At 34.5% G+C, this 20,933-nt stretch overlaps 1 protein-coding gene across 2 annotated transcripts in view; it reads right to left on the bottom strand.

Annotated features, from left to right (window-relative positions):
- Positions 1-20,933, bottom strand: part of mtus1b (microtubule associated tumor suppressor 1b) — a 54,703-nt gene continuing 33,770 nt past the window's right edge. For both annotated transcript variants that reach the window (XM_067403769.1, XM_067403770.1), the window contains exons 7-15: positions 15,306-15,532; positions 7,919-7,985; positions 4,146-4,360; positions 3,781-3,886; positions 3,578-3,651; positions 3,302-3,397; positions 2,108-2,224; positions 1,100-1,197; positions 1-959 (exon numbers count right to left, since the gene is read on the bottom strand). In XM_067403769.1, the coding sequence (XP_067259870.1) occupies positions 752-959; positions 1,100-1,197; positions 2,108-2,224; positions 3,302-3,397; positions 3,578-3,651; positions 3,781-3,886; positions 4,146-4,360; positions 7,919-7,985; positions 15,306-15,532 (1,208 nt within the window). In that variant the 3' untranslated portion in view covers positions 1-751. The remainder of the gene's footprint in view (positions 960-1,099; positions 1,198-2,107; positions 2,225-3,301; positions 3,398-3,577; positions 3,652-3,780; positions 3,887-4,145; positions 4,361-7,918; positions 7,986-15,305; positions 15,533-20,933) is intronic.

Raw genomic sequence — 20,933 nt, 5'->3', positions numbered from 1 at the left:
TTTAATGCATTCTTTAAAAAAATAATAATAAAATAAAACAAAGAAGGGCACTGCGGTTGAGATAGGGACACATTCACACCTAAAGCGTTCTGGATGTGGGGGGCACTGGACACAGTTTGGGAGAGAAGAAAATACATTCCACAATATTAGGAACAGAAATCTGGATCTATATGCAATCCAGTTAAAGGTGAGGTTGACATTTTTATGGTTCTTTCTTGAGAAGTCCTTTTTTCCCTATCTGATCAAAACCTTCTATATACACGCTCTAAAAAAATAATCAAATCAAACAAATAGAGGACTTTGCATCCTGTTTTCCATACTTTTTGCAAATATCATAGTGTTCTTGTGAGCATACAAAGAAAGGACTGCTTTACATCTTTTACTTACTATGTACAAACCATTTTTAATTAAAAAAAGAAAAGATAGAGCACAAGTATAACAGAAAATGGCAGTCCGAGGAAGAGGTACACTATGTACAAGCCCTGAGGTATGTTCCCTCCTCAGAGGAATCTGTGAGTATATATGTGAAAGAGAGGGAGAGACAGACATACAGAAAAGAACAAACAAGCATGTAACTGAACAAGGCAATTCCTTGATCTAGAAGTGCAACTGTGCATCATTGTCTTTAACTGGGAAAGGGAACATTTATAAACCTTACAAGTCTTTACAAACTGTACAAGTCCTAGTATAGGAATAAAATGGCCAAAAGGTCCATAGGTGCCTCTGAGTGAGGGTGGTCTGAGTACAGAGGTTATCTGGGTGATATCGGGGTTGTGGAGAAGGAGGCAGAGTTTCGGGGCGAGGGGAAGGGAGAGGAGGGTGAGAGGCGTCGAGGGCTGCAGAGGTCTCCGTTGTGTAGTTTCCACAGCAGCTCCTCGTTCTCCATAGATAGCCGTTTGTTGACCTTTGACTCTTTCTGTAGGGTCTGTTGTAACACAGCCTGTTCTGTGGAGAGCTGCCTACAGTCAAACAGAAAAAAAGCAAGGTTTGAAATTCTCTGCTTTGAGAAAATAATACACTAATTTTAGAAAGAAAATGCTGCTGGATCCCAGAAATACTGAAGATGACAAATTAAATGCCTCAGTTTTTTTAATCTTACTTTGAAAGTGCAGCGTGTTTGTCCATCCTAGCCTTGTAGTCCTCGTTCTCCTGCTGGACTTTCTTTAAACACTCTTCCAGTTTCAAATTATCATCAATCTGTGAAAAATGATAAAAACATTAACATATTTATTAATGAAACAGACACTATACTAATGTATACTACTCAAAATTAAATTAAATTAAATTAATGTATTTGCATTGAGTTTATGCTCCCTTGAGAAATTTTTCATATACAGTGAAACCAAAAATTATTCAGACATTTTTGATATTTTTTATATTTGTACTAGTGTGTGCAGGACACTATAGTTCATTTATGTAAGTGAGGATAGCAAAATAAAGTAAACTGTGACATATTATACCCAAAAATTCATCATACAGTGGACTGCCAGTAAAGTTGATAAAAATCAATTATTCTATCAATTATATCAAAAATTATTCAGACACTTTGACTTGACCATTTTTGCTTAAGTGTTATCTGACATAATTAAGATAATTTTTTTTTTTCTGACACAATTTAACTCTGAGATCTTGTCATATTTTATTACCATTTTTAACTATAGTGAATAAACTGTATTAATGAATGAAATGTTCAAGGTGTCTGAATACATTTTGGTTTGTCTGTATATGGCATGTTACTACCCTAATGGGATAGTTTGTTAAAAAATTAACGTTCTGTTATCATTTATCCACCCTCATGTCATTACAAACCTGCATGCATTTCTTTATTCACAAACACAAAAGAACGCAAAAGAATATATTTTAAATTTCTCAGTGTGAAATTTAAAGACATAAGGGAAAGTAAATAAAGCAATGAACTATTTTATAAGGTGATCAATCAGTAAATATCTGACAGGGTATAATTATATATTATATATATATATATATATATATATATTTATATATTATATTATATTATATTATATTATATTATATTATATTATATTATATTATATTATATTATATTATATTATATTATATATAAATAAACATCTGTACACCATCTCACCAGTTTGTCCATCTGCATGAGTTTCTTGTCTTGCTGGTGTATCTGGTTGGTCTTTATTTCCAGCACAGCTCTGAGACTCTCCAGCTCCTGTTCCAAATAGAGTGTGTGGGCGTCCTTCTGCACACAGAGAAACAGGTGCTCAGTTTGTGTTTCACACCGCATGGGACTACAAAAAAGTACACTGAACGTCTCTACAGATCACAGGCTTGGCATGGGTCACAGTAGCCCCCTCGAAAGTACGGTTGGGGACGTTGTTATTGACAAGCTTGCCGAAGCAAAAGAACCATGTAAATGAAAACATTTGTAATGGACTGTATTAGGATGCATTAGTAGATTATTGTTATTGTTAAATAAAACTGAAACTACAAATTATTTTTTTATATAGAAATATAGCTGAAATAAAATAAAATATAGATATTAGATGAAAAAATGTAACCTTAAAAAAACTTAAATAAAAATTAGAAATGTAGCATTGCCAATTAAGTGAAATAAAATACTACATTTATATTACTACATTTATTTAATTTATCATTTAGCAGATGCTTTTATCCGAAACAACTTATAAATGAGGAGAAAGAAAAATAGAAGCAATCAAACCAACAATAGGGCAATATATAAGTGCTATATATAAGGGACTAGTCCCAATATATACAATATATAAGTGACTAGTCCCAGTTAGTCTAGCACAGTAAATGTAACAAGGTGTTTTTTTTAAAGATATATATAATAGTAAGTGTTAGTATTAATGGGTCAAGTGTTCATGAAAAAGATGCATCTTCAGACGTTTCTTGAAAATGGGTAAATACTAAGCAGATCGGATTGAGTTAGGCAGGTCATTACACCAGCATGAAACAGCTATCAAGGTAAAGGTCCGTGAAAGTGATTTTGTGTCTCTTTGGGATGGCATCACAAGGCCATCTAAAATTACTATCTAAAATTTAAATAAAAAATAACCCTAAATATAAATATATATAAACTAATAAAAATTAAAATGAAAATAAAAAGTGAAGATATAAATACAAAAGCCACTTCAAAATATTGATAAACACTGTAATTCTATATTACTGGTAGTTTTTTGTGCTGACTTCTTGTGGTAAGTATACACATAAAACCAGTTATTTAAATTCAAACTGTTTACCAGCTCAGTTCTTTTACTGTGATTAATGCAAATCATTGCAAAAGTGCAAATTTTACCTGACTTTTGTCTGCCAGAGCTCTCCTCCACTCCTCCTCCTCTCTCAATCTTTCTTTCAAAGCCTTGTTTTCTGCTGTCAAAGTCTGAATTTTCTCCTGTAGGGGAGAGAACAGTGATTGAATAAACAACCACCTAAAAGCCAGGATACGTACACAATATTTTCAATTTGCAATTTGTGTAAATAACTCAATACTATACATTTAGAAGTTTAATAGCAAGTTATTTTAACATATTATTCATATTTGAAAGTTAAATGGTAAGATGGTGATGCATACATTGAGCATAGCCTCAGATTCCTTCACTGTTTTATCAAGTTCTTGCATGTCCTGTTCATGATTCTTCCTGAGCTCTGGAAAAGGAACAACAAAAATCTGATTGCTCTTCCTCGTCTGACAGAACAGATTACATAAAATTCAAAATACAGTACATTAAATGAAAGGTTAAACAATAGGCTTTTTCATGAGTGCAGTGAAATTACCTGCAAGTGAAGTTTCATGTTCATGTTTCAGTTTTGCTATCTGCTCAGAGTGTGCCACTTCCTGTTGGTTCCTCAGAGCTTCTTGTTTGTTCCTCACATCATCCACCTGTCAGTAGAAACCATACTCATCATCATTGCCACCTTACAATGAAAGAATTGTGCCGGTTGATACTGCAGAGCAGATGCATTCATTCACAGTCATCCATGATTAATTTATAAAGACAGACATACACATAAAAAGAGTGCAAACATTAAAAAAGCACTCACACATAATTGCATGATTAGAGCTCTGTGATTTGAATAGTTTAACATGATTACATAACACTTGTGATTTCTTTGTGACATAAGCCCAGGTAAGATCCTACCTGCTGCTGCATGAGCGCCCTGCATTTATCCGCCTCTCTCTGATAGGCCTCGTGGGTCTTGTCCCATTCTGCAGAGTAGAAGTCCTTCAGTCTCTCCTCCAGCTGCTGTAGTTCTGTCTGATGCTGCTCCTGTAGTTTCTGAAACAATGCCTCCAAAGTCACACGCACCTCCTCCTTTTCTCTCTCCAACTGCTCACAACATGAGACAGAGTTACCTGGGGAATGAGTGAAGGAGAGGGACATGTTAGAAAGAGGATGAGTCTTAAACTTGTGGTCTTGGTCATCAGAACTCTCAAGACTATATGAACTTGACCTTGGTCTTATTGCTCAGTGGCTCGGTCTGGATCTGGGTCTCCAGTTTATTTTTAACACACTATGGTTAATTGAAATGAATGCTGGAATAAATTCTGCCTTTTCTCTTTCAGTTCACTACAATACATTTTGAACAGGTCTCGACCTAAACCTTGGCCTTGGGGAGTTCGGTATTGGTTTTGAGTCTTAAAGGATCTGGTCTTCATTCTAACTTTGGAACCCTGAACAGATTCTAGAAACCATCAGTACATTCTAGATTCTATTTCTAAAGTGTACTGACTATTGTACTGCAAATTTAATTTTAACCGAATCTAGAATGTTCTGATGGTTACATTCTCTAAAGAGACAGTAGAATCTAGAACACACCAGAACAGAAATCCAGAATAGAATCTAGAATGTACTGGTGGAAAAATACTCTAAGGAGTCAGAATTCTACCGACTGACAAAAAATAGTTTAAAAATCTCAAATTGAATCAAGTCTAGAAGGTTTTGATGGTTCCATTCTCTAAAGAGTCAGTAGAATCTTCTAACAGAATCCAGAATGTACCAGTGGCTCAATTCACAAAAGAGTCTTTCTGAAATCTGAATGGAACCTAGAACACACTGGTAACTAGTAACTGAACCACTAGTACATTTACACCAGAAATGACATTTAGAAGGCCTGCGTGGGTAGTTCAATTCTAAATGGTCTTTTTTTATTATTATTATTTTTTTTTTTTTAAAGTATTATTATTGTATTTCTTTTTTTGAAAAATGTATACTTTTATTCAGCAAGGGCACATTAAATTAATCAAAAGTGAATGTAAATGGAAAGACTATTACATTGTAAATTTTTACAATGTAATATATATATATATATATAAAAATAAAAAAAAGAGTGTTCAACATCAATAATAAAAAGAAATGAAATGTTAGCATGAAATCAGCATTTTAGAATGATTTCTAAAGGATCATGTGACTGAAGACTGGAGTAATGGCTGCTGAAAATGCAGCTTTGCCAATATAATGTACTGTAGGAATGTAGGAATGATAATTCAAAATATATCAAGATAGTAAGTTTTAAACTGTAATAATATTTCTCAATATTACTTTTTTACTGATCAAATAAATGCAGCCTTGGTGAGCAAACTTCTTTCAAAAAACATAAAAAAACATTTCACCAATATCAGACATTTGAATGATAGTGTACCAAATTCCCTAAATATTGATTAAAATCCAGATTAAAATCTAAAACCTACTGTGGTATAAGAATTATATTCTAATCTAGAGGATTGAACCACCTATTCGGTTGTTAAGTCTGACATCACACGGCAGCGCTTCCGGGTCCTAACGCCACAAGAATAACACAAGAAAACAACAAATGGTGCTAATATACATACACGATGTGGTGTAATACTACAAAAAAAATATAATCATAACCTTTATCTCCACACCAAAATTCCAGATATCCAGACAGTGAATCATCTTTTATAAATTGTTAAAATATTAATGTCTGTGACGCTGTGAGCAAGGAGACTGTTGTGTAGACTGTAAGTATTTAAAATGTTTAACTTTTTAAAATGATTAATGTTTAATATGACTAATTAGCGCTCATAAACGGCCGTCGATGGCATTCTCAAGTGAAATGAGTCGAGGCTTCGACCCGGAAACGGCATTCCTTACGTCATGACTTAACAAGCGGATAGACCCCTTAAAAGTTTGTAAACATTGCAACGTTTCCTGGTGGGCGGGGCTTAGCTGGAGGCAAAAAGAGACGCTGGACTCAATGTTGACAAGCGTAAGCTAGCATGTTTTAGGAGGGATTTATTAAACATAGATGCAGAAGAAGGTTCAGAACTGTCCGAATATGTACAGTCACTGACTCTGCGGGACCGTGACAGCTATTTTTGTAAATTAACTTAAGTTTTGGATATTTCCTAGACAAGATATGAATTACTTTTGGATGGTTCTGGGAATTTTGTCAAGGCTTATTGTCTAATGTAACCTAACGCTGGGCTAACTATGATTATGGCTAGCAATGTGGATTATTTTAAGAGACCATTCAAAGGATGGCACACACATTTATCGCTGTATGTTTGTTTAACATTTAAGCTAGCTAGTGCGCTGAAAGTTGGCGATTTTTCACCTATAAAACAGAAACTTGCTGATTTGTACAAGATAAAACCAACACACCATTACATATGCATCGATTATTTTACCTGAATGAAGTGTGCACTGCAAACACAAGTATTATTTATGATCGGAGCGGTGACGTCAGTGACGATTAAGGGGTCTATACATTTACACCAAAATTACATTTACAAGGTCTGAAGAGTGAAGTTACGAATCCCCTCAAATTTTCAGTGGACAAGTCTAGCATGCATGTATTAGCTAGCATATGTTTTTGAAGACTTGTGATAAATATTTCTTTGAATTATGCAAGGTAAAGGGCAGTAAACTTTAGGATCAGAGTGTCACTTGGCCAACTGCACCTTCAGACACCGTACAGAAGCCAGTGTGAGTGAAAAATTCCTCATTCGCCACACACATCCTTCACACTTGTCCTGAAGCCAAAGGCCATGACAGTTCGTAAGGCCAGACTAATTAAACATAACAAGCAGCACATCCTTAACATTTTACAGCATTAGAAATGTGTGTGTCCAGGCTTGCCAAGAATGTGTGTGTATTTGTGTTCAAGGTACAAACGCATCGAGGAGTCATATTTTGTTGCTAACACATACAAATAAATACACCATCTCCAAACATAGTAAAAGGCTTCCAGATGTCTACAGGGTGTAATAAAACAGGTGGAGTGTAATTGCCTTGTGGTAATTCATATCGGTTTCCTAATTCCGAAACACTGAGCTGTACAGTTCCATCAATACAACGCTCATCAGAAGAGCATACAACAGGATAAAACACGAAACAGCCTCATTGTGGAATGTAGGAACATCATCGAACAGCAATTACATGACTGGCAAATCACGCCAAGGCAATAAAGCCTCATACACATGATAAATGGTGTCAATGATAACATAGACAATGAAATAATACATAGATTACTAGAATTTTACATTTCTAAAGACAATTTGAGTGATGCTTGTAGCCACAATGACAGGGCTTAGCCCAAAAGAGCCCAATCTCAAGTTTCGATGATATTCTGGCCTCTAAATATAGCTTGGGTAAATTATCTGTAAGAAAAAAACCCCAAAAAAACATTCTACAATCTCAAGTAGGTGTGACCCCGAAACTAGACACTCACTCAGCCCTATTTTATCAGGATTGTGCCCTTGAGCAAAGCAGTTATCCCAAGGTTTCTCACAGAGACTTTCCCTACAATTAGTGTTCTTCAAGTCACTTTGAATAAAAGCACCTGCTAAATGACAGCTATCTAACCAAGATGAAAGCTTACATTCTGTGAGCTTTGGGAAGGGACATAGAAACCAAGCCTTAGAGTATTTGACTGGACATGTGTTGCTTACCCAGTTGCTCTTGCAGGTTGTTGAGTTGAACGGAAAGTTCTTCCCTCTGTTTGATTGCCACCTCACGCTGTAACAAATGACAGAAGAAACAAAACCAAAGAACAGTCATTCAAACCATTTAAGAAAATGTAAAAGGATGGCTGATAACGTGTATAACAAAGATTTTAGACTTAAATATATAAAATAAACAGAATAAAATACAAAATAATAGAATATAGAGTAAATAATTTTTAAGATAATATATTTTTTGAAAGTATAAATATTCCATCTAGCTTACTGAATAATTTTTGTATAATACAAAATGTATACAAATGTATAATACAAAAAGAAAAGTGTTGTTTTAAATATTTTTAGAAGTAAAGCTTGTCTCATTGCAATATTTCTTAAAACTTTTTCATGTGGCAGATCTGATTTAATAAACCAAATTTAGGGGACAATGTTTTTATCTATTTATTTCATTCATTAAAAAAAAAAACGCATTTTCTTTAATTGAATATAAATATTAGATGAAAAACTTAAATATATTAGAACACTTGTAACTAACAGAAATAAAATGTTTAAGCTGAAGTACTACAATTACTACAAAAAAAAAAAAAAATTAAACAAATATTTTAAAAAAGGTAAAGATAAAAAGCATGACAAAATCACTAAAACTTACACTAAAAATTAAACTGTGAATAGAGGAAAATTGAGAATATAAAAATATAAGAACTAATTCAAAAGACCAAATACCCCAAATTTTCCATTCTTTAATTGAAATTAAAGTTGCAATATGTAAAATTTTCTATTCACAACAAAGGCGTAGTTTGATGACGCCAAGTTTGAATGTGGAATCTTGGGACATGTGGTCTTCACTTCACAGCCGGTGGAAAACAATTGGGATAGGACTGGGGAAGGAATCATGTTCATGGATTCAATTATTAACGTTACTGTAGTATGAAGCAGAGCAGGACCGAGTGTCGTGGGAGCTGAACGAGGCCGCTGGAGTGACTGCGCAACACACGCCTCACGAGCAGCGGGACTATTAATATGCCACAGTCGCCGGCGCCGCTTCTGCTTTTTCCGGTCATGAGTATGAGGTAACACAGCTCTGTTTATCATATTAGATACATTTGGTGTTGAAAGTGATGTTATAACGTTACTCTGTGCGTTCGCTCGGTGGCTGCTGTGAGACACTTGTTCCACTCTGCAGTAAACTAGATGGCTGGATGGCTTGTGTTGATAAATGGCATGCAATTAATTTTAAAACGTATTGTATGATGGAGAAAATTCTGTATTACTGTTACTAAAAAATAAAGCTGCTGTGTTAGCTACTTGACAAAATAGTGTTTTTATCTGAGGCATGGTAAAGCATGGTACTCACAAAAAAAAAAAAAAAAACTAAACAGGTTGAGCTATACAACAATAGTTAGTTTTCTGTCTATAAATGTATCAAAACAGATGTTCCCTTGTCTATTAAAACATGTAAAATATTAAAGCGTCTTTGGTGTTTCCATGGTTTCTACAAAATAAAACAGGAAACTGAGGGTAACGCAGGTATGACGCAATTGACAGGCGACTCCTCACACGTCCCGGACAGAGCCTTGGTTAAAATTGCAATTTTCTAATGATTTACAAATAGTTGCATACATTTGGGATATTTTAATTACTCAAGTGAACAAAATATATAAAACTGACCTGGTGGTTTTTAGATATTTTACTGCAAAATTCTTACATATTGCACCTTTAAGTATTGCTATACTTATAGCCCAAGAACTTAAATGAGCCAATTGTTTGTTAAACAAGACACTGGATCAGACACAGTTTAATCACAAATTAATGCTAACTTAATCAATTAATTCACTGATTAATCAGTCATTTAATGTTGGTACTTTTTTGTCTATTATAATAAGTTTATTTATTTAGAAGCAACATAAATATGAGAGAGACAACCACTTGGAATCCTTCACAGACCACCAGTGGTCCAAACTTTGAGAACTACTGAAAGCTGCAGATCACTCACTGAAATTTCCCCAAAACTTCTACAAAGTTCAAGATATGCTTCAAATCAACCCCACAGATGATTTAAAAAAGCCAACACATTTTATTATTCATCTTACACACTTACTCACCCTTAAATTCTAACTATGTTTAAACATGCTACAATCCCCAAGCCTTTGCAATGATGTCATGTATTACGTGTGGCTCTCAGCTAGACACTGTCAGTATGGGCAGAATGGGCTGTTGTTGTTGGATATGAACCATCTCAATCAGTTTCTTATCAGCAGGTGTGATCAAGGGTCAGTGTGAGGCTGATTTAAATGTTCCAGGAAAGACGTATGTGTGTGTCTGTGATCAAGCAACAATTAATGTTACAGTAACCTCTACATAGCCAAAGATCACATAGAACATAGTAATCTCTCCCAGACTATGATAAACACTGTCAAAGACTGCCGAACACGTGATAGACAAACTTAACAGAACATGCTGACACACAAATCTCACTTCCATACTGCAGTCAAACTCAATGATATTGTTACTTTTACACTCAGATTTATGGCCTTAGATAAGAGGACTGGAGTTTACACCTCTGAATTACTTAAACACACACTCTGCATGGACAAAACACACAACAAACACTTTCTACAGACTGGGAAAATGCATAGACATGATTGTGCACTATACGGTTTTAAATTCTGAATACAACTTCTGATAATAAACTGGAATGTGAACCATAAACAAAATATATTACTCCAAACGTAATCACAGATGAACAACACATGATACACAACTCTTCCCAAACAATCACCTAACAAACCTAACAATGGTTCTGCTGTTAAGAATCAAAAAAGCCTACATTTTGAGAAAGAAGTTGCTGAGAAACAGAGTAGTAACTAGTAAATCTTCCAAACCAGTAGTTGCAAAATAACCACTCAAAATTGAGAGAAACTAGACAGCACCTTTTGATTCTTCTTGGAGCCAGGAAGCTTCTTTAGGCCAGGTTTGCTACCCGAGGAGCCCATCTTCTCCTCCTGCCCTCTCCTCTCCCCTAAAACCCAACAATCTTCAACTACTTTCCTCCTTCTCTAGTCTAAAAACTGGTCTGTCAGCATCAGTCTCCAAGCACGCTGCATTAGAAACCATTCCCTCCCTATCAGTGACCTGCCCCCGTATTCCTCCTAAGAGAGAGGGAGCGGAAACTCTCAGATAAGAGAAAATGGAAAGATGAATATTGAAAGAGTGAGTAGGTGGAAAAGTCAGTTCCATGGTTATAAAGAAAACCTTTTGATTGGTCCTTACTGATATACTGAGAGCAAAGTAATAGATGAATCACATTTTGCCAGGGTACATGGAAAGGAGTAAGTCCAAAAGGTGATATCAGAGTTACATAACATGGCTGTTCTATAAATGAGATTGTGCTTGGTGCGTTGGAGTTTATATAACATTATGGTCAACATGGGAACTGTTACATTGCAGAAGACCACAGGTTTGCAAAACTGTTCAAATATAAACAGGGCGAAGAAAAAAATATATGAAGGATCAGGACAAACGAGTAAGTAATAAAACGAAATAGTAATAAGTCGCAAAACCAAACAGATTTTAATCAAATCCAAATGCAATAGTTTTGATGGCAGTTCAAGCACATGCAAATAACCTATTAGCATGTGCTCAAATGCTTTTTAATGTTATCAGGTATGATTAAAAAAAATAGTTTTTCGGTAGACATTCAAAAGCAACATTTTCCATTAAAAACGACATGTAACTCTATTCTATGAAATACGGTATGCTGGAAAAGGGGTGGGCGGGTAGAGAGAAACATTGCTTTACTGTTATCAGCCAAACAGCTGTGAGGTGGGAAAATATACCACGCCCTTTTTACAAGTCCCGCCCCCTGGGGCTCAGTAGCAGCTGGTGCATTCCTCACAGCAACATCTCACCTCCTTTGTGCTCACTATCAATCACTGTGGGTGACACAAGTGCTAAAACTGTCAACTTTCCCTAAAGTAAAGTCTTTCTTTTTTTTAATAAGTGGAAAGAAAGTGAAATATTTGTGCGTTTCCTAGACGGTATGTGAGGTTTCTGGAGTAGAAGTGCTAAAATTTGTGAAGTATCCTTGGTGTTTTTTTTAACCTGTTTGGATAAGAAGAATTGATTGCGGGACGACTTGCTATTACTGAGAGATTAGGAGATAAGATAACAAATTTGCATTATATATAGGACGCTGAGGAATGCATGGAATGAGATGGAAAAAAATGGATAGAAGACTGATTTGAGGTTTAAGAAAGAAAGAAGTTGTGGGTTTCTGGGTGTAATTGTACGCCTGGGGTCAAGATTACCAGAATGGGTGTGGGGTGCACATTGAGTAACCTATTAACATAGTTACACTAACATTTACACACATAAGCCTACATAAGTCCCCTACTTTAAACCTAGCCAATAGTGTTTACCTATAGGTGGGTTCAGGTTTAAAATTTAAAGTCAACACAAAATCAAAATTGACCCTATTCACTCTCTTAATACATGTTTCTGGCACATCTCTGCACATTATTTCAAAGAAAAAAAAATATTTGTTGTCATAAACTTTCAACAATGCAATTCAAATGTAATAAGTTGCTCTGAACTCTGAAACGCCTTTTTTGGCATTATTTCTCCAGCCTATGTGCACCAGTCCTTTTATGAAGTATGCACTTTTCATGATCCAATCAATTCTAGATGGATGAAATTGGATTAAAAAAATTCTCACTTTGATCACTCCGCCCTCAATTAATCGCACCTAAAATTCAAAATCAAGAAAAATTTCTGCCAACCATGCAGGAAATACAGTAAAAGGTTCATGGTTTCAGATGATCAAACATCATCAGAAAGTACAGTATATGATTCAGTTCAACATTGTACGTCTAAATGATTTTATTGTCAGCGGTTCTGCCTCAGGGCCTATGAGGGCGGGATTACGCATATTTCTACTCTGTCAGAAAAACCAAATGCAAAACAGTAGGGTGTTAATACGCCCCAATCAAATGAACAGTAGACTTATGAAACTTCACTCTCACACTTTTCTTCTATGTTCACCACAGACATTTCAGAGAGATCAAAGACTAGTAATATTCAAGACTAATTGCGACTGAGTCTGTAGCTTTCACCATCCCAGTCTTCCTTAAAAAAAGACCCTCACAAACATCTGAGAAACTCCCTAGTAAGATGTTAAAAACATTAAACAGGCACTCAATCAATCTTGAGCAGTGTGGCAAAGACATGTCAAGGTTGGTGATTCATTACTACGTTTTACTGGTTTGGCAAGCTAAATACCTGAGGCTTAACATTTAAAACTGGTTAGTTGTAATTTCAGTTTTAATTGTAATTTTTTGAGACATCCAAAAAGAATAATTCTGATCTTTTCAACTCTAGTACTATCCTGATATTGTTTCACAGAGCGTTTAGCTTGATGTATTCAGACCAACGAGAACCCTTAAATACTTAGTAACACCTAGTGATTGACAGCTTCAATTATCTGCAAATATTTGCAAACTGAAAGAAAGCAAATGGAGATTAGCACTGTGACAGGTTTGTATCCAGGATACAGCCAATCACAAAATAAAAGGCTTTTACAGACACTCCCAGATATTTGATCATGCCAGGCCCTATACTAAGAGTTTGATGGCTGACATTTAGTCAAAGAGACCCCAATAGGACTGACTGTTTCCTTTTCAACTTGTGTGGCTTCTATTGTGCTGGTTGAAGTCCCTATCAAAGCTACACTGTAGCCACATTCCATTTCCAGAACAATGGCTGAGGGTAAGAAGTAAATTAAAGGAGGAAGATCAATGCACAAGTGCAACATCGAGCTAAAGAGGCCCATGTGTGGGTCTGATGGCAATGAGCATGAATGAATAGAGGAACCTGTGTTTTCGGTGGATTTCAAACAGATCACATGATAGGCTCAGGTCAAACCCCAATCATGCATGACATCTAGAGTGAATGTGAGAGAACATCCCCCCGCAGCCCTCTTAGTTCCAATACACCTGGAAATGCTGGTTAATGGTACCATCATATAAAACGTTTCCTACTTCTGTTTTCTAGACAAAACAAACAGGCACATATACTATGACAGGCTCTTGTAGCATGTGATTATCCATAATTACATTTCAGATGTTTATAATTGCGACTGACCCAATTACAGCTTGAAAGGATGAAATGAAAATTTTATATATCTGCAATTATAATCAGACTAAGAGAAAAGATAAAGAAGATCATTTGAATAATCATCATATAAGATCATCTAATGATGTTTCATCATTATCGTTCAAAAGTTTGGGTTCAGTAAGATTTTTTTTTCTCTGAAAGAAATGAATACTTTTATTCAGCAACGATAAGATTAAATTGATCAAAAGTGACAGTTACAAAAGATTTCTATTTCAAATAAATGCTGTTTAAATGCTGTTTAACTCTATTCATCAATCAATCCTGAAATAAAAACACGGTTTCCACAAAAATATTAAACATTGATTATAACAAGACATGTATATTGAGCATCAAATCATCATATTAGAATGATTTCTGTAGGATCATGTGACAAAATTAAATTGTGAACTCAATTTTTTACATTTATTAAAATTGTAAACAGTTATTGTAAACATGAATTGTAATTGTATTTTACAATGTCACCATTTTTACTGTAGTATTAATAAACTAAATGCAGCCTTAGAGAGTGTACAAGACTTCTTTAAAATAATAATAATAATAATTTAATAACATTACAAAAATGTTTTGACCCCAAACAACAAATAATATATACATAATACTGAAATTTCAGCTCATCAAAATTATAATTTAGCTATCTGAAAATGTGCTGATAGTTAAAAATCCAAGATAAATCAACCAAGTTCAATGGAAAGTGCATTCACATTTTTCTCTAAAAGGTTAATTCCAGTCAGATGTAAAGTAAAACTTAATTTAGATATCTTTACTGATGTTGAAATTAAATTTATTTGAATTATGCCAAATCTCTTCCCTAAACACAACTAATCACAATTTAGGTGTAGAGAAATTCATTCAGAAATTCAGAGTTTAGTTCTAGAGAAATTCACAGAGCCAAAACAGAATTATACATATTTTTAACTGTTGAGTTTTCATTTAACTTAATGAGATAGGTGAGTTCAAACCTACTTAAGAAGATTAAGGAAGACTAACAAAGACTTAAATGACCTTAAATTAGTGCTTTATCACACATAGTCCCATATAAAACCCCAATTTGGCAGCTCTCTGGACGTAGAGCATCTACAAGTAAACAATGATGTGCAATAATCACTGCAAGGAAGTAAAATACCCTATGAATGGGGAGAAAACCTGCATACAGAAATATCTAAACAGAAAGAAAGAGAGAAAATATTAAATAGTAAAACTCTCCAACCTCGCTGAAGATGTGCTGCACAACCAAGGCGAGAGCCTCCAGGCGCCGATTGCCATTTGTGATGAGTTTACGGAGGTGCAGGATGCATTGACTCTTCTTCTCATTTTGAAGACGAAGATCTCTCTCTTCCTCTTCCTCCGTCGGTCCTCCTTGACTAGCTGGGCTGTGCTGCTGTGTCCGTCCAGCTGTTGGCCAAGCCGCTTTTGGCCCTTTGGAGCTCTTGTCCACTGTAAAAGAGCACGTGTTCAGTGTGGTCATTAAATTCAGCATGATTTCACAGTCCAGAATCATATACTCCTCAATTCAAAGCAAAAAACAGTTTTCAAGAAAAAGAAAACGCAAACACACCCACACACTAGAATATTAAGTTTTGATATCATAAGAAATAAATAAACATGATTAACAGAAAAGCTCTGCAACAAAAGCTTGAAGCAACAAACCCAGTCACACAAACAACATACGCCCTCTCTTGAGTTGATCCAGAAAAAAAAAAGTCCTAGTGCATGCTGGGATTGAATCTTAATGATAATGCACTAAGGTCCAGAGAGCACATTAAGAGTGCATTAGAAAGAAAGAGAGAGATTGAGTGGCTGTGTGTGTGTGTGTGTGTGTGTGTGTGTGTGTGTGTGTGTGTGTGTGTGTGTGTGTGTGTGTGTGTGTTGAGAGTGCATTTTGGACCCATCTTCTACAGGCTAACTGAAGTCAAAGAAAGGTTTCCCATCCCATAATTTGATCTCTCATACAGAAAACAATCAATATATCATCTATACCAACCATTTTCAACTTACTAAATCAGTAAAAGTTTATAACCATATATTCAAACTGCATACTGAGCAATAATATAATCAGAATTTACACTGAATACATATGAAATGTAGATGTATTAGATAAAATGATTCTGATAAAATGATATTCTTTACAACGTTATAAAAACTTTTTTTTTCCAAAAATCCCCTTTAGTTATTCAATTTCCCAATTATTGACAATTATACAAAAGACACAAAGTACAAAAGTGTATATCTGACTATATATTATTTCACTATTATTAGTCACCTTATAGATTAAAAAAAAAAATGTTTTAAAGATTTCATTGTAATTAGATAGCCAATCAGTGTGACAAATTATTAAAATTTATAATCAAATATTGTAGTATAATGTAGTATACTAGGTCATAAAATGTATAATAATTGTACACAAACTAGAAAAATTATGTACAGGCATTGATGTGATGCTGTCATTGCTTCACATGTCAAATACCCATGTATAATCTCTCTTATGTATTAATTGGATATTCAAATCATGAGGATTAAGACAGATGAAGGCTGGCAGAATATGTGTCCATAATTTTGGTATTCTGTTGGCTTCTCTTCCTAGTAGCCGGCCTTAAAGGAACAGTTCACCCAAAAATGAAAATTGTCATCACTTTCTTTCTCACACAAAGCTGTTGTATGGCTTTAGAACAGTTATATATAGCTATTAGCTCAATATTGAATATAGCTGTAAGAAATGTATAGTACTTTTATGATGGTGTTGGAGCTTTTAAAACCCCCATCCCCATTCACTTACATTTTTGGTATTCTCTCTTCTCTCAAACTCCCAGGACTACTGTAGGTATGACATTTAACAAGAACTGTAATTTGGATGGTAATTTAGTCCTTGTTTAAATGTAGTCTATATTTACACAGCAACCTTAAAATATTCCACAAACAAATCTGCCAAAAAGATACAAATTGAATATTACTCTCATTTCCTAGCTGGCCTTAAAGGAACAGTTCACCCAAAAATGAAAATTGTGTCATTACTTTGTTTCTGACACAAAGCTGTCGTATGGCTTCAGAACACTTATATATCTCAATAATGAGCTGAATATAATTGTAAGAGCTTTGACAACCCCCCCTCAAAAATAAGAGAAAATAGCAGCATCAACATTCTGCTAAACTTCCCTTTTTGTGTTTCATGGAACATATTTGGGATGACATGGGGGAGAGTAAATCAGGAGTAAATCATTAAATCATTTTTGGGTGAACTACTCCTTTAAACCACCTTCCATGAATCACAGAGTCCCTTTGATGCCCCCTGCTGGCAGATACATTCAGGCTTTAGTTGACATTCATATTCTGATCACATAGCTGCTTTTATGTGCATTCTGGAAATTAAGTCACACAAAACATCATCTACAAATCATTTATCACTCTTAATAAAGGGAGACTGTTTGAAGTGTCAATATAGCAATATATCAACTGCCAGTAGAAATTACACAGACACACAAATACACAAGACTACATTCATATTAGTCTTTGATCTTCTTTGCTGTGTGCATCCAATTACAACACTAAGAAGGCAGTCTGTGTGCAGTCTTCCTTTATTTTCGACTACTGATTAAATCAATTTAAATAAATAGAAACATGTAATCCTACTTCTGATCAATGCACATCTAATTATCATTAAAATTCTTCCTATAGTTCTTTTTTAGACACAGTAAAACCATTTTCTTTCTAAATCTGACAGTCCAAACCAAAATGTGATGTATAATGAAAAGATCACTGTGACGAATGTCCCTGTTACATTATTTAAACGCAGGCTTGAAATAGCGAGATTGCTGCAGTCCTTTTTCTGGCTCAATGTGATGTGAGGGGATATGTGCTTTGAGGTAACTGTAACGTCCTTAAATAACTGTAACCCAGTGGCATCATGTTAAACAGTGCCCTTGCCTGTGGTCACATGACCACATCTGCACAATCTGCTACTCTAAAGGACTGTGTCATCAGCTCTGATCACATCACTGCTGACCTGAGATACTCCGCTACTACAGACATCATTGTGGTACAGAGATACATTTTGTCCTCAAAACACTAGAAATTCTGTACAGTGGCAGATTTGAGGTTTCAGATGGTAACTGTGATATTTAACAATACTAAATGATTACCACATTTATATGTCATGGTACAGTATTTACATACATGTTACTCTAGAATACCATGAAATTACAAAGGAACGTCTACAATGTGTGTGTATACATTGTTTTGAAATAAAAAAATTAAAAGATAAATAATGAAAATGTAATTTTTTAGATAACATTTTAGCCAATTTCTTGTATATTCTGAATATATATATATATAAATTTATTTACTTGTATTTATTTTTTTTGCTATATGGGATAGTTCCACTATGCCACATATCCAAACAAAAAAAATGGCACTAACATATGTGTATATATACAGCTATGGAAAAAATTAAGAGACCACTCCAAGTTCAGAAATCAATGTTAAGTGGTCTCTTAATTTTTTCCATAGCTGTATATATATATATATATATATATATATATATATATATATATATATATATATATATATATATATATATATATATATATATATATATATATATATATATATAAGATAGTTAAATCTAAAACTCATGTATGGACCCTTTTCACAAACTGTGATGACACATTTACAATTATTAATATTTTAAATCTAGCATTTTTCAAAAAAATAAAAAAATAAAAAATTCTCTTTTGCTATTTGAGCAAATAGGAATGCAAAAAATATATATGTGTTGTAATTTCCTTTCACCACTACAGAAGAATACCCAGCTATGAAGACTAGAAATGTGAAGGTCCATGGAAAGGGTCCATTGGCTGCATCTTGATTATCTACTATGTCTGAGTATTTGATTGATGTGTTTTTAAAAGTTTGTTGAAATGGATTATATATTATATAAAAAAAAAATAAAGGTAGGTGTACAATATGAACTTGTGAATGTGGCTTTATTAGATCACAAAGCAACTCAAAAATAGCATCACTACTCCGTGTGAAATTAGGGCTAGTGCACATACAATTAGAGTCTGTGTGTGTGTGAACAGGATAAGTCCATGAGTACCGTGTAATCAGTGTGCAGTCTAGGCCTCATAATAAGCGTTTATGATGGTCTACTGTGACAGGAGACATGCTGTGATTGCTGTCCCCCAAACACTCCACTGGAGACAGACCGTAACTAGCTACCACACACGTACACACTGAGTAGGTCTCAACCACAGGCGTCCAAACACAAGCTCCGTCAAGCGTGTCCACACCCAGGCCGGATATGTTCACGGTTATGCTAACAGACAGAGTGGTGCTCCTTTGATGTTGTTGTTTCTAGCAATCCTCTTTTCATTACACAGCAAGATTATTCATCACACACACACACACACGCATACAACCAGCAAACCGCAAGCCTTCCACAGGAAAAAAAAAAGGCTTCCACTCTTCCACATAATTACTGGAGGGCAGATGAGGAAATTATGCACCCGTTCTGAAGGAAAGCCTGAATAAACGTTTCAACATTTTGCTTAATGGAAAGAATTATCTCGCTTAGACAGAAGCAGTGCCCATTCAGAACACATTCAAGAGGAGACATATTCAAACACATTACAGCACATCTTCTCAATAAAAATGTGACAGGAAGAGAAAACTCTCTAATGAAACATGCAGCTAGAAATTTGGGGTCGGTGAGATTATGTTTTTGAAAGAAGTCTCTTATGCTCACCAAGGCTGTATTTATTTCATTAAAATACAGTTTAAACAACTATTTTATTTTTTAATATGTTTCAAAATGTCATTTATTTCTGTGAAGGCAAAGCTGAATTTTCAGCATTATTACTCTAGTCTTCAGTGTCACATGATCCTTCAGAAATCATTCTAATATGCTGATTTAGTGCTCGAGAAGCATTTCGTATTATTATTAATATTGAAAACAATTGTGCTTCTTAGTGTTTTTGTGGAAATTGTGATACATTTTTTTTTAAGATTCTTTGATGAGTAGAAAGTTCAAAAGAACAGCACTGAAAATATTTTTTTTGTAATAAAGTAAAAGTATTTACTGCCACTTTGGATCAATTTAATGCATCCTTGCTGAATAAAACTATTTGTTTCTTTAAAAAACTGATCCCAAATGTTGAACAGCAGTGTAAAAATTACATAAGTAAGCAAATTGTTCTTTTATTAATTCAAGTTATTTTTTTGTTATGTTATTCAGCCTACATTTATATTTATTCATTTGCAGACACTTTTATCCAAAGCGACTTACAAGTGAGGAATACAAATAGACACAAGAAAGCCTAAAAGATCTCTCCTAAAAATGCTGTAAAAAATAATGTGGGATGTAACATAGTACAGTTATGGTATCGGTTAGAAATGCCATGGTACTTTGATATATGATTACCAAATGCCATGGTATTTACACGGTCCTATAGGATATGTCATAGAATACCATGTATTCTTTGGACCATGTCCAAAAAACATGGTATTAAAATGGTACATGCTAAAATAAACATAGTGAATTGATTTTGTTGATTTATTCAGTCTTAATAAAGAATGATTTTGACAAAAAAAAAAAAAAAAAAGTTAAAGGTGCTATAGAGGATGTTTTGTTTTATACATTTTTGCAATATTACTTGAAACTGTCTTTACTAACTGATAAAAGACTATTTATTAGGTGCACTAAAAGGAATTATATCAATATACATCATCTGTGCACGAGGTAGGGCCTTAAAAACATTTGGTGACTTTGGTTTCTCAGTCGTCAAAAACGTCCTCTATAACCTCTTAGCAGCATTTTACCATATACTATGCTAGCACTGAACAA

This window comes from Chanodichthys erythropterus, chromosome 12, assembly GCF_024489055.1.
Source record: "Chanodichthys erythropterus isolate Z2021 chromosome 12, ASM2448905v1, whole genome shotgun sequence".
Lineage (NCBI taxonomy): Eukaryota > Metazoa > Chordata > Actinopteri > Cypriniformes > Xenocyprididae > Chanodichthys > Chanodichthys erythropterus.
This window is presented reverse-complemented; position numbering and strand designations above follow the sequence as displayed.